A 13,918-nucleotide genomic window follows, 5' to 3' on the forward strand; every position below is an offset into this window, starting at 1 on the left:
CCTAGCGTCCCACACACAAGCTTACGCACCCATGCACGTGCACATGTGTGACCCGGTTGCGCGTACTGTACTATCCGACGCCGTGTACTTTGCGTTTGCGTTCCGTAAAAGGGGGTTGGAGGATGGTTTATTGATCGGTCGAGGAGGAAACGATTCTGCGTCCCGCGTCTCGTAATCGCGAAAACCATCAGCTGCCATCTGTCCACTTGGAGGAAACGCGTCTTCACTTCGGCATTTTTCAGATTCTACACGCGGGGGACATCGAGCCCGTCAACGTTTTTCCATCCGTGGTAGGAGCAAGGGTGAAGTCGAACTTTGAACTTTCGGAAAATCGCTAGAGGTCGATGAAGTGGAATGATGAATATTAATAAAGATCTTGTTCGAGATCTGTGTGTCTCTCCCTCCCCTCCACCTTCAGGCATTGTCTCTCTTGTGCGCTCGTTCTTTCTGCAAAGGTGGAGGGTAAAAGAATAGGTGGAATTAAAGGACCGCTTCTCTCTTGTATGTATGTTGAATTAAAACGCAATAAGGAGAGCAGTAGAGACGGAGGCAATTTTTCGAACTTTCCTTTCGCGATCTCGTTGATGGAAGTCGTTGAAATCGAATTTGCACAGGGGAATTATTGAATTTTGCCGTGGGAGAGGAGGAGAATGAAATTTTAAGGGAATTGAATCTGGGTTGGGGCTGAATTAGAGAACTCGTTAGGGGGAGTGTTCGAATACGCCGATTCGAAGTTAAGGAGAAGTTACTTGTTGCAGCCCCTGTTGCGACTGGGTCTTGCGTGCCTCTTTGTTGGGATGAATGTTTCGTTAATGGACCTTTCTGTTTATTTGCTCTATTATCGGAGTGTATCTGACGGATGTAAGATTTATTCATGATATGCAAGATTCGCGTACGTTACCGTGATAATTCGGGACAACTTGGGAAATCTGTGAAAATACGTTACTTCTTTCGGGTATCATCTTAAAATAGAAACCATCGCGTGTATGTTCAAACGAAGCTTGAAGTTTCTGTTACATTGTAAAGCTGACCAATTGTTAAACCTTTGCATAGATACTAATTATTTGTACAACGTCAATTTTTTTTCATCAAAAGTATATCAGTTGACGACTATGTCGACTATTTTTATTGCTTGAAAATAAGTGACTTTATTGGTTGCGTTCATGGTACTTTGTGAACGCATATATGAGTCTATCGTTCTCAAAGCGTTGAAATGCAAAGTATGCAGAAACAAGTGAGATGTTCGTGCGACACGGCAACACGTGAGAAGTGATATTAAAATAGTTCTTCGTTATTTCTTTCATTTGTTGCTTTAAAATAGAAACCATCGAGTATATTCGATAAAGCTCGTCAATTTTCCAAATACAAGTTATGCAACGGACAAGTGAGATGTTCGTGTGAGATAGGAACATACGAGAAATGATATTTAAATAGTATATTTAACGAAGCTTGGGATTTCTGTTACTTCATAAAGCTAAAATTGTAAATTTTCAATTATAATGAAATTAATTAAAAATTTTTCAAGTTTACTGTCGGTAACGTCAAATATAATTACAAAATGGCGTCGAATCGAATCGAAAATGGCGTTTATTGGAATAATTGTTCACCGGTTCCGAGCATAATTTCTTATATTTTAGTCCACGCAATTTAGGCCGCCCGTTTTGTGCAACATATGAAGGTTTCACGAGAGAAAAGAGAGTATTCCCTATTGTGGAGTGATCTTAAGGATGGAATGGGACGTCTTACCGTTGTCAAGCGTCCTTTTGCATCTGAAGACTTTTAATTCAGCCCGGGCGCATAAGTGCCCCCACGCGCAAACGTCTTAAATTGTACTTAGGGAGATATGCAATTTCTCCGCGTTGCTTGTTCGGGATTCTTAAACGATAATTGGAACGACGTGGAAAATTGTAATTTTTCAACATCCACGGAAGGAAGAAAGCGCGGCGGGGGTAAAACGAGGCACAGTTTCGAGACAATTTATGCAACGATGCTGATCTACATATTTTAATAACAGCCAACTGTTGAATATTTGATTTCGGCAAGAGAAAATAAAGCAAGTTAGACGGGACGAGTGCATCGGGGGCAGTTGTAATTCTCGATCGCTGTAATTATATAAAACGGAATATTTTTAAATATATTTCACTGTGAAAGCAGTGGGAACAAATTGATATAGATCGACGCAGAGGCAAATTTCCTTTGATCAGAGATTTCTTTTAATGGAGCGCAACGAAAGAGTGGGTCGTAAACGATACTTAACTTTTTTAATTGGTTTAATACTTTAAAATCGCGATGCCTTCGATTCAATTACCGTGGAACCTTTGTGAAGTGAAAACTCGAAAAAATGGACATAATCGAAGGTACAGTCATTGGCTTAGCGGACAATTACTTCTGTGCTCGATAGTTTAGTGTTCTTCACATTTTTTTTTTTTTGTTCTTCATACTTTTCCCGTTAAATCTTAAAAATATTGTAATACATTAATTTTCACGGATTCTGGTTAAAACAAGCGACAAGTACAGTTACGTTAGTAGCTTTCGTTTTAATTTATAAAACTGAGAATTACCAAACGTAATTAATTTCTGTTTTATCTAATACAGTATTAAGATGCGTAGTCGGTAAAAAAATCCTAAGTCAAAGGGTTAAAGAGATGGACGAATTAGTTCGCAGCTTTGTAAACACAGTTACCTAAATTATTTTCTAATTGTTAACATTTAACAGACGGTTAGTTTGTTCTCTGTCTTTCTCGGTTTTTAAGAGAATTAAATAAACACGTATGTATGGTTTTAAAGGTTTGCAGTTTTATTAAATCAACACTATTTTTGATAAAATTTTACAAAGTTATTTATTTACATGTCTAGTATTTCTTACTAGTGTGATATTTTGTAAAACATTCACCCTTGTGAAGTGGAACCTGACGGAATTGACACATATATCTTGTTTCGCTTCTGTTTTTCTTTGAGCTGCAGACTTTGCAAGGCTTTTGAGGATATTTTTTCTTTCCTTTCCCAACAATTTGCTTAAGAATGTGCTGCTTCATGTTTCCCGACAATCTACCTGGTGGATCTATTTTTGGAGTTCTCCTAGTTGGTTGAATTTGGATATAATTAGCAGTCTCTTCGGAATCAGAATCATTTCCTTGTTGATCGGTAACCCAGATCCTTGCTACTTCTTTTAGAAACTTAAAAATGAAAAACTAACGCAGTGTAATAAAAATTCAAGCAGAAAGGTAAGTCCACGTGGGCCGTTCTAGGAAGTCAGAATGGAAAAACGTAAATCTACGTGGGCCGTCCGTTAAGTGTTAATGAAACCTTAGCTCTCGACAAGTCGTTTCTACAATAGCTTCGTTATAATTGTTAAAATAAGGATACCGAAGTACCTGCAGATACTCCGTTTCTACTTTAACGATTAATTAAAGTTGGAAGATCGATAACACGTGTCAAGCAGTCTTGTGCAAAGCGTTTAAATATAACGTCGTGCGTACACCAGTACGATGTAAGATAATTTTAAGGGAACATTTATTCTTCGTGTGCAGATCGTTGCGACAGGACAGAGTAACATCGCGTTGCTTCTCACATTTCCGCCCTTAACCCCTTAACGTATGACAACGTGTCAGACTCGTGGCAGAGATTATGGCGAAAATGTGGGAAAAATTAATAGTAATCCTAATTTTCGTTTGAACTTGTAAGACTGAGGATTGCTAAATGTAATTAATCTGTGACAGAGTAGTTTCTGTTGCCTGATACAGGACTGAAATAGAAAATGGCTGACGCTTAGATGCATAGTCGGAAAAGAAATCATATGTTAAGGGGTTAACGCAGATTTTAACACGCAACGTGCGCGGCTGACGGTGAATTCTTAACCACGGTTGCAAAATTTTTGTTTATCGAAGACTCGATGTATTAAATTCAGATAGAAGGATAGAATTAAGCATCTAAGAGTGTAGCGCGAGGAAATTTTCTGAACGCCTGTAGGTTCCATTAGCAACGAAAGGGTTGAAATACACAAGTATCGCGCGATATTAGCGATAAATTATCCGAACTATAAATGTTTTAAGTAAACGACGTTTTAAGTAACTATTTAATGTTTTAAGTAAACGACTATTTCGTATTACAGTTGGGCTTTTATAATTAATGAAAAGAGTTCAAAGTACCGGCGGTGGAGCACAAAAACAGAAATAATTAAACGTTCAGTAGTGTATTTGAAAGTTATGGCTTGAGTGTAATTACGGTAGAGACGTAAGTCTGTCAGCAAGCTTTTGATCTCGTGTTTCATTGAAAGACTAAAGAACGCTATTGAACATCAGCGGTATAAATTATTTAAACGGGAATGTTAAATAATCATATTGGAGGGTTTACTTGGTATTTAATTAATATCAGGGATCCGATTTGTTAGTATTATAATTAAGACAATTTATATCCCCTTTCGTTAGAAACATACGAAATGTAATTGAACATCGATGGTTTGCTTAAATGAGGAATATTAAATGTTGTATTCACAACTTTGAATTTTACCGACGAACGAATCTCACTTACAACAGCCGTTACAGTTTCGAATTTCGAAATCTGCTTACCGAATGCGAAGCAAGCCTCTTTGTCGTTACAAGTTTCGTTTAAAATTATTCATTCTAGAATCTTGAAGTATAACGAGTACATACGTATATTTTTGCCGATATGTCACACTAACTTTGGGAAGGAAATGTAATTTCAGTTCTAACTTCTACTATTTTTTGCTCACTTGCTTGCATAATATTTTTGTTAACCCTTTCACTGCTGCTGGCCCCTATGGGCGTTTTGAATATTTCCTCGCACTGTGCTGTTGTCAACTTCTCGCACACTTTCACCTTAATTTTTCCCCTTTTCATAAATTTTAAAACACCGAAGCGAAAGATTTTGCGGCCTCGATCGAACATCTACCGTCGCCACGCCTGTTACTAAAACCTGCCGCAGCGAAAGGGTTAATTTACCGATCTGTTAATGCTATCCGTTAGCACCTTCACGGTAAATCATTGTTACCGTAATGAAAAGTAAGCCGTTCCTAGAAAAAAAGAAACAGCAGCACTCTATTCTTCAGGAACGTCGGAGAATCGATCAGACAATTAAATGCCACGAAATCCGCATTCAGTTTGCGCGTGAACCACAGAGAGGCAAAGGATATCACGTAGAGGAGATACGAATCGACTTTGATTCGATCGAAGGGAATGGGCTATCGTTGTTTACGACGGACAACAAAGGCTCAAAGATAAAAATCTTATCTGGTAGTCTAGCCTCGTGCAGGGTGAGTCTCCAGCCCTTTCCTATCGGAGCTCGACCTACATTTCGTCTACAGAGCTGGTAAATATAAACCTGGCCGGCTCGCTGGAGCACGCTTCTCCCCCGGCGCGGCTGCTCGCGATAAAGAAACTTTTCAGCAAAACAATCGAACAGAGAAGCAACCGCCGTAGGAGAATGCACGGGGAACCGGAAGTGAAGTTATATACGCCGCCGTTGCGTTTTCGTGCACACGCGGCGCGGCGGCCTCGACAAAAGCGCTATTGTCGAATTTCTGTCGCCGGTAAAATCCGGTAACGGCGTTTAGGTTCGTTCAGAGAGAGAGAGAGAGGAAATCGAATTTTCTTGAATGGAAAACTTGGGAAATTTGGTTAAATTAACCCTGTGTAATCTGATTTGTCTCTGTTCGTCAGAAGAGAAATGAACGAAAATTAACCAAAAATTGAAAATACGTTCCACGTGAGTAAGTGAAAAGATAGAAAAGAGTAACTTAGAAAGTTGTCCTTTAGAAGAGCCGAAATTTCTCGCAAAATACATCATATGAAAATATATTTACTATCCCCAATTTTCAGGACGATTTTCACCCTTTCACCGTGGACAATTTGCAGTATAGAAAAATACTTGGTGAATATTTTTTGGAGCACTATGGTTTATCTGAGAACGTGTAAATATCTCGAAAAGTACAGATGACACGAACAAATCTTTGAGATAAAAGTTGTAGGGTACCAAGAGACACGTACGATGCCTGTATTTATCGTAGCTGACGTTAAAACGTTTTCAAAACGCTGCAATACACGTGCATTTTGCACTAGCCAATGTTAAATTTGAAATCTGACGTGCCAAAGTTTCATCGAAATCGATGATTATCACTTCGGTATGATCCCTCGTAAGTACGCCCCTTCTTATTCGTTATTTATCGGCTGTACACGGTAAACAGAGTGTGATCGAGTCAAACGCTGCTTCTAAATTATTCAACCTAGTTTTTTTCGTAATAGAGCGACGCGGTTGCTAGGGGATCAGCGATAAAGATTGCATATTCATACCTTATCCCAATATTGACTGGTATAATCTCATTAATTCTATTCAGAATCTAAGCTCCTTTTCAACCTGGATTATTTACCCTCTTGAGATCAAACGTAACTTTCTTACTTCCTTTTTCCTGAAAAGGAGCGCAGATTTAATGGGTAACAAAAGACGAGACCTGCAGGTACGATCTTGTTAATGTCAATATGTACAGGAGATGTTGCTTGATACAAAGAAATCTTGCTTCACGTTTGGTTAGAAACAGACAGAAATTGCGACAGCCTAAAGAAGTTTCTATGTCGCGACATTTTTTGTAACCAATTGCGTTCCTTCGTCTATCTGACCTAATTTATTGTTTATCGTATATACAATAAACGCACCGAGAAAATAATATACAAGCAGTAAATACCTCCTCGCGAAGAGAGAAAAATACAATTTCCACAATTTCCGTGCTCCCGAGGCGAAGAAAGTACACGCGCGTAATTACGAGAGAAAAGAGAAATAATAAAGTTACTCTCCGTGAAAACGTAAAGAGAAATTAATTTCACAGCGGGGTATTAGTTTTATGCCATTAGCAGATCCTTCATAAAGAGGTAGAAAATACAAGGGAAATAGAGCCTTCTCGGAGGATATGTCGCCGTGGTGTGCAGTTTACAAGAATCCTGGCTTACGTGCATCCCCGGGTGGAGCCACGAGGATGAAAGAGGAGAAGAACGAGCATTGTCGAAGGTCCATTAAAGAAGCTGCTGCAACGCCAGGGGACTTTGCGCGAGAGAGAAACGGGGACACGTTCTTCTCGGTTCACGAGCGGAATATCGCCGGAAAAAGGGGAGAAAATATCCTCCCCGCGGTGTAACAATGCATCAAGAAGAACTTATATACTTGCTCGCCTCTCGACGGCGATTAGACTTAAAAATCACAGCGAAACGATAATCGTGAAGAAGCGAGGAAACGGGGGGAGGGAGGGAGGGAGAGATTCTTCTTTGTTTAGCTTCGGCACGGCGACGGGTCGCGCGAGCTTTTAGAAGAAACTCGGCGCGACGGTGGTTCGTTGCCAAATTTGCATCGAAGTATGTCCGTGAAATGGGCATACATTCAACGGTGCTCGCGAAAAGAACGAGCTACTGCTGAAAAGTTGGAAGAAGCATTCGGCGAAATTACAAGTATTCACTACGAATACGGCGCCGTTCAATTTCACTACGTTACACCGGGTCGTTCGCCGAATGGACTAGAAACGTTGGAAACACTGGCCGGAGAGATACTTGGCCGTTGATGAAATTCTCTGATTACGAGAACGTTCCCTTAAGGGCGTGTTTTCATTTAGAGGGGTGAAGAAGAATCGAACTGTTTTTTTTTTTTGCACTTTGAAATGTCAAAATTATAATGATTTCAAGGAAGTGATGCATTGCTGTAGAAACTCTAAGGGTAGAAAAACTTTGAATGCGTTTTTCTCGAAACCGCGTTTTGCAAACTTGCTGCCATGATTTCTCAGTGATGAATTAATTAATTTCTCAGATTGCGAGAACGTTTCTTTAAGATTTTTTTATCGCATTTTCTCAAAGTTTGTGTCTTTTCTCAAGTGTCTTTTGCTAAAATTTTGCGCCTGAAACGGACGAAACGACAAAGTCATAATGATTTCAAGAGAACGATGCATCGTTATGAAAGAACCACTGCCATGATTTCTCAGTAATGAATCAACTAATTTCGTTAAAATTTCGCATTACGTATAAAATAGATAGCTCTTTATGCCAACGTCTGCGATAGTTTAATCTAATTAAACTCGCGGTAATTAAGCGTGAAAGAATTGGAAAGAGAGAAGTTAAAAGTGCTTTAAAAATTAATTAATTAATTATGCAGAAAATGTACGGGGACATGTATGCTGATGTTACTAAAGGAGTTACGTTTGTTACGAAAGATTCTCATAAATATATTCGTGGTATGAGAATAAGTTTCTTGTTCTTTGTGTTTTCGATAGATACGGAGTGAGTCACGCAACACGTTACGAGTCAATATCTGTAGTAGCTGGCAGAGAAATTGTAAGAATTCTTGTTACTGGCTACTCATATTGACTTTTAACAAGTTACACAACATTTCTTGCACAGTCTGAGAAATTTCAAAAGAGATGTATGACGTAGAATTGCTAATCAATTTGTACGCGATAATACCGAGCAATTTATTCAATGTACAGTGTACACGTGGGAAACTAGCAAAATACCACGTAGCTAGAAGAAGATAAATGTAAATGTGCCTCGTAGCCAATAGCAAATAAATCCAACATATCGCTTTGAGTAAAAGTCAGATATCTCGGTCGGTAAAAAAGAACAAATAGAAATTAAATCAGAGATTAGAGACTTTTTTTTTTTTTAATAGTGGTTTTATGCGTGCATTTTTGTTTTCAAATAAATTCTCTGTAAAATAATTTAGGATCGTCATGAATAGGAAAGTTAATTAAAATGTGTGAAAGCGATCATGTATGGAAATGCAAGAAGAACAGAACTAAATTGCAAAGATTTCTAAGATAACAGAAAATAAATTAAGTAAATTTATTTACTCATTTACACTTTATTATATTTCGACGTACAACAATATCTAAGATGTCAGAGAGAAGCTCCATTGCAATAAAGAAAGGCGACGAAACTTTTCAACTGAAATTCCTTTTCATAGCGATGCAGCAGCGAAGTAGAATAAATCGCATAAAAAGCTATGCGAACAGTGATAATAAAACGAAGGCGGTTTCAAAGTATCATTACGTTCATTACAAAGAAGCTTTACAACGGTGTCGCGAACGTCTTTACAATTTGCAAGTTTGCGCTGATACCAGAAATGCGCAATTTCTAAAAATGTTGAATTTTCACTCGAAAAATCGAATTTTCCAATATTTATCGCGAAATAAGGAAGACAGAAAATTTGCTTATCAACGAAATATGTAATAATATTAACTATGAAGCAACGCACGCGTGATCTTCATTTTTGCTGACATTTCATTCGTTTCTTGTCCTTTGAATTTCTAAAGGACGACGTTCAGGACGTTTTCACTTGTCAAGAAAGAATCTTGAACAACATTTGGTACTCTTGTCACGCGCTATAAAACATGAAATACTCTGTGTCAGGTGGAATAGCAGGTTGCTTGTACAGAAAAGCGAAAGGAAATTTGAATAAAGCGAGAACATGTTACAGAAATGATTTAAAAAGGGTCACGAGTTTTTTTAAATATATCCTTCCATGTATTTTCGCCGAGTAGAAAATTTTCTGCAACTTTCCTAGAAAATTAATAATTCACGAATATTCGGAATAATTCTTATTTTTATCGTACTCGCAATGTTTTGTAACGTTGCACTGTTATTTAATTATAATATAATGTAAAATACAGCAATAAATGTTTTGTCGTAAATGAATTCACGCCAGGGAGTATAACAGATTTGTCTGTCGCATCGATCGAGCGTTTCATTTGTTTAGCAGCAGTTGAAAGTAAAATGCACACCGAGGTACGCTTTAATATTCCAGAGCGGACATTTCGTTAGCTTTTTCCCACGATGAAAATTGTCCTGTAGAGCACTTTTTAAATGTAGCGTTTGCGATCTTAAAAGCAACGGTAACAACATTACGACGAAAAGGAACGTCATAGATTTGCTATTAAAAACGCTTTTTAACTCTCTCCTAACGTAATGTGCCGCAAAGTAATGACCGATACATCGAGTTACTCAATTCGCCTCTATTTCACTTAATTCCTTTATCGTAATTTCGAGGAGAGGACAATAGAATCTGTTGAATAAAAGCTTCGATACCTTTTTTCTTCTTCTCGTGTTTCAAGATATACTTGAGAAGACGCTGTTTTGAACAATAATTCGTGCATTTGTTATATGGATAGTAAGATTTTCTAATCTTTACTATTCTTTTGTTTCCCACAATTTTAGATTTTGATCCGATAGGGAATAAGGAAGCGAAAGATGCAAGGTTTGAAATATTAGAATGAAAATTGTATACTTTTTTATTGACGTAGACAACCTATTATCAACTCTGTTATGGTAATATCGACATTGTGCATTAATTTCGAGTAAATTATTTAGAAATGGGAATCGTAGGTTGCTCTGGTGGGATTCTGCTTTGAATATGTTCACTAAACATTCCTTTCTTGCTGTTTCAAGTATTCTGTATATCGCTAATTGTAATCATAATAGCTTACAACATTGCTATAATTTTTGTTTTTTATTGAGTTTCAACGTCGACAGTTCGGAGTAAATGTATCACCGAAAATTAGATTTTATTATAGAACATTAAGTCCCTTAGGAGAGAACTTAGAAAAATACTTTCAGTATTGCTACGATTTAAATGACAATTTCAATTAAGTCACCTTTATATATTTATAAAATCCGAAATTACACTTTCAAAGTTTCTTTTACATTAGCCAAAGAAATTCCATAAGTTTCAGGAATAAGATGAAACGTTTATCGATCTTTTCCATAGAATTGAAAGAATCGAAAGAAAATTTCGCATTTATTTCGCGGTACGCGATACTTCTTCACCGTGAATCTTTTAGCAAATCGCACATACGTATGTCATTTCGAAACTTTTTTTACACGAACGTTTCTTTTTTTTTTTTTTTGCCATTTGTATTTGTCAGCCGGACATTAGCCTGCAAATTGGCTAGCATCCGGCGCACATATCGAACCGGAAGTCGAGGACCGTAACGTCAGAACATGGACTAATTGGAAATTCTAATTAAACGGCAGCGATCAATTCGATCAACAGATCTCTACAGGCACACACAGTTGAATCGCAAGAAAACCGCGGCGAAACGTGTATGATTTTTCTTCCTTCCACGGAATACGAAACATACTAGCGTGTATCGTTGTTGGAAATGTTCAAAACGACGATCAACTGTGGCGGAATCCTTACAAAGTGTCTATTGTAAAGTATGCAGCCACGAGGAATCGTGAAAAAAGGAAATAAGGTGTGACAGAATAATTAAACTTCCCGCACAATGGAACTGTGTGACCTACACTTTCTGGTTGCGCAAGTCCGTGAAAAATATATACAGAAAGAGAGAGAATGCCAACACCGAATTCTCTTTCTCCCTTTCTTTCTTTTTTTCCCTTTCTTTTTACGCTTCCGTTTAAAAAAAAAGGGAGTAGCAGCGGTTGGTTTTAAATTAAGAAGACATTCATCTCGTCTCCTTTTTTCCATGTCGCCAAGCATCACACACCCGTCGAGGAGACGAGTGAAGGCGTGCAAAGAAGAGATTTTCACAGGTTCGAGGACGGCAGCAGGGAGAGAGAAAGAGAAAGAGAGAGAGAGAGAGAGAGAGGGACAGAAAAAGACACATTTTGGTAATCCATTAACCGAACGTAGCGAATTAACGCGGGGCGATTCTATCGCAGTGCATCCTGTGAACCCTGTGAGCGAACCCATGTACAGCCATTAGAGTCACGAGCGTTTTGCAAGCGATTAACGAAACTCGAACGATCATCAAGGAGACAAGCATCGTCATCGCGTTCGTAATTCACCGACGAGAACGATGCCTGTGTTCGAGAAACAGGACATTTTTGAATCATTATCGGTACATTGTTCCGATTGTTAGTTATCGTTCATTTGCTGTACGGTCGGTGATAGAACGTAGAAATCCAACGCTTCGTTTCTCAAGTCTCGACATTTTGTCACAGCGTGTGTGACAGTCTTAATGCATGTGATCGATTCACGTAGAGAAATTAGTTGCAACTAGTGTGTCGTAGCGAACGGGGATCCTTTTAACGCTCTAGCAAATCAATCGCATTTCTCAAATTTTCTTACGATACGCGATGCTCGTCTCGGTCGTTTCACCTAAATTTGAAGAAAGAAAGGCATTTCAAAGAAAGTCGGTTAGATTCGATTAGAGAAGGCAGCGAGCTATAGGCAATGTTTAATTTTCGTAGACAGAAGGGAGAGAGAGAGAGAGAGAGGGAGGGAGAGAGGGAGAGAATGATGATTGAGGTTGAAGGAGAGAGAGGGTGAGAGAGTTGTAGAGGATTGACTGAGCAAGGGTTGTCTTTCCGGTGTTGCAGGATGCACGCGGTTGGATTGCACTCGGCGCTGGCCATCAAGCGTCAGAGAAAACGCCGGGACGAGCAGCGTCGTGCCTGCGAGCGTCGTTATAGCGCGCAATCAGGCGAGAGCGGCCTGACGTCGCCCAGGGCTTCGACCGGTTCCTTGGACCATCATCCGAAGCATCATAAAACCGGACATGGGAGACCCGCGGCTGGCCCGGGAATGTTGGATACGAAGATGGTCACGTCGGTGGGGATGCTTCACATGGGCGTGGTTTTCCTGGTGCTTGGCGCTTTCCTTCTGATGAGCGGCCTCTTGCCCGGTGATCTTGTCACCGGTGGCTGGTGGGAGGTGTCCATAGGCTCGTTCTCTATCTTCTTGGGGATCTTCCTCATGATTCTGAACAAAGTGATCGCGAGGAAAGAGGAGAACGACTTGGAGGAGTACGTGCAGAGGCAGCTGACGAGGACCAGGTCCGGTCACAGGTTGGAGAGGGACGTGGAAACCGGTGGACTGACCACTAAGCACGCTAGAAGAGCGAGACAGATGCAGCAGGCTGTTTCCAGCGAATCTATCGAGACACAGAACGAAAAAGAGGCGGAATCACCGCCTGTGAATCCTTCGCCTGCTTACTCGCCACCGCCGACAATGAACGGCGATCATCAGGCTGTTCAGTCGGCCCTCTATCTGGAACAGATCACCGAAGAGGAGATCATCAGCGACCGTGTGGAAACGTCTACCACCAACAGTCTGAGCCCTGGCTCGCCGAGCGAGACCAGGGAATTATTGCAGAACCCTCGCTATTCGAAGCAGAATGGAAATCCTCAGCAGGTTCATCGGCCGCTTTACGTGTCTAGGATCTAGATAACGGGGGAAAAGTTTGAAGCCCCTCCCTGGCTGAAGTTAGAACGATCGCAGAGGATCTCATACATCGGGAGGAAATTCAGGCAGCCGGTTGTTTCTACCACGACGACTACGATCAGCGTTTTTATAACTCGGTATCGCGGGATCTTCGGCTGTTTCTGCGTTTACCCTATTGACGGGTTGTCGATTTAGATAAGCGACTATCTGGAGGACAGTGAAATTTGCCAATGGGAAAATCCATAGTCTGTGACTTTTGAATTCTTGATGTCAATGTGTTAAAGATGTCGTGTCGTTTTCAAGACACGACGAGATGTGTGATCGTTCAAGCAAAATCTCTTCAAGGCTTCGCTTTAACGTTCTAACGAGCTAATATGAGATTTCAATGTCGATAGTCTTACCTTTCCGAAGTTATCGAGATCTCGTCGATCTCTCGCGAAAACTATACAATTCTACACAGCTCTCGCTACCGTTTTCTAAGCAATTCGAATCCTTATCGTATGTCTCTAACAACGAAGGATTTACTCGAGAAGAGAAGATCGATCGTTAAAATGATTGCAGAGCTTGATCATTGGGACCAAGGTTTCGTTGCAGACGTTACATTCATTCTTTCTTCTTTGTTTTTCACGAATAAACGACACATGTATGCTCTGTTACACGTTAAACACGTATTTCAACGAAGAAATTCATCGTTTCTTTCTCAACGGTTTACCTGTCGATTCGTAAAACGGAGGCCAATCGACCTTAA

General features: G+C 39.7%; 1 protein-coding gene across 1 annotated transcript in view; it reads left to right on the forward strand.

Annotated features, from left to right (window-relative positions):
• Positions 1-13,173, forward strand: part of LOC108573163 — a 36,181-nt gene extending 23,008 nt beyond the window's left edge. The window contains exon 2 of the mRNA XM_017935550.1: positions 12,327-13,173. Coding sequence (XP_017791039.1) covers positions 12,328-13,173 — 846 coding nt within the window. The 5' untranslated portion in view covers position 12,327. The remainder of the gene's footprint in view (positions 1-12,326) is intronic.
• Positions 13,174-13,918: the final 745 nt, after the last annotated feature.

The sequence above is a fragment of the Habropoda laboriosa genome, unplaced genomic scaffold (genome assembly GCF_001263275.1).
Source record: "Habropoda laboriosa isolate 0110345459 unplaced genomic scaffold, ASM126327v1 scaffold124, whole genome shotgun sequence".
Taxonomy (NCBI): Eukaryota; Metazoa; Arthropoda; class Insecta; order Hymenoptera; family Apidae; genus Habropoda; species Habropoda laboriosa.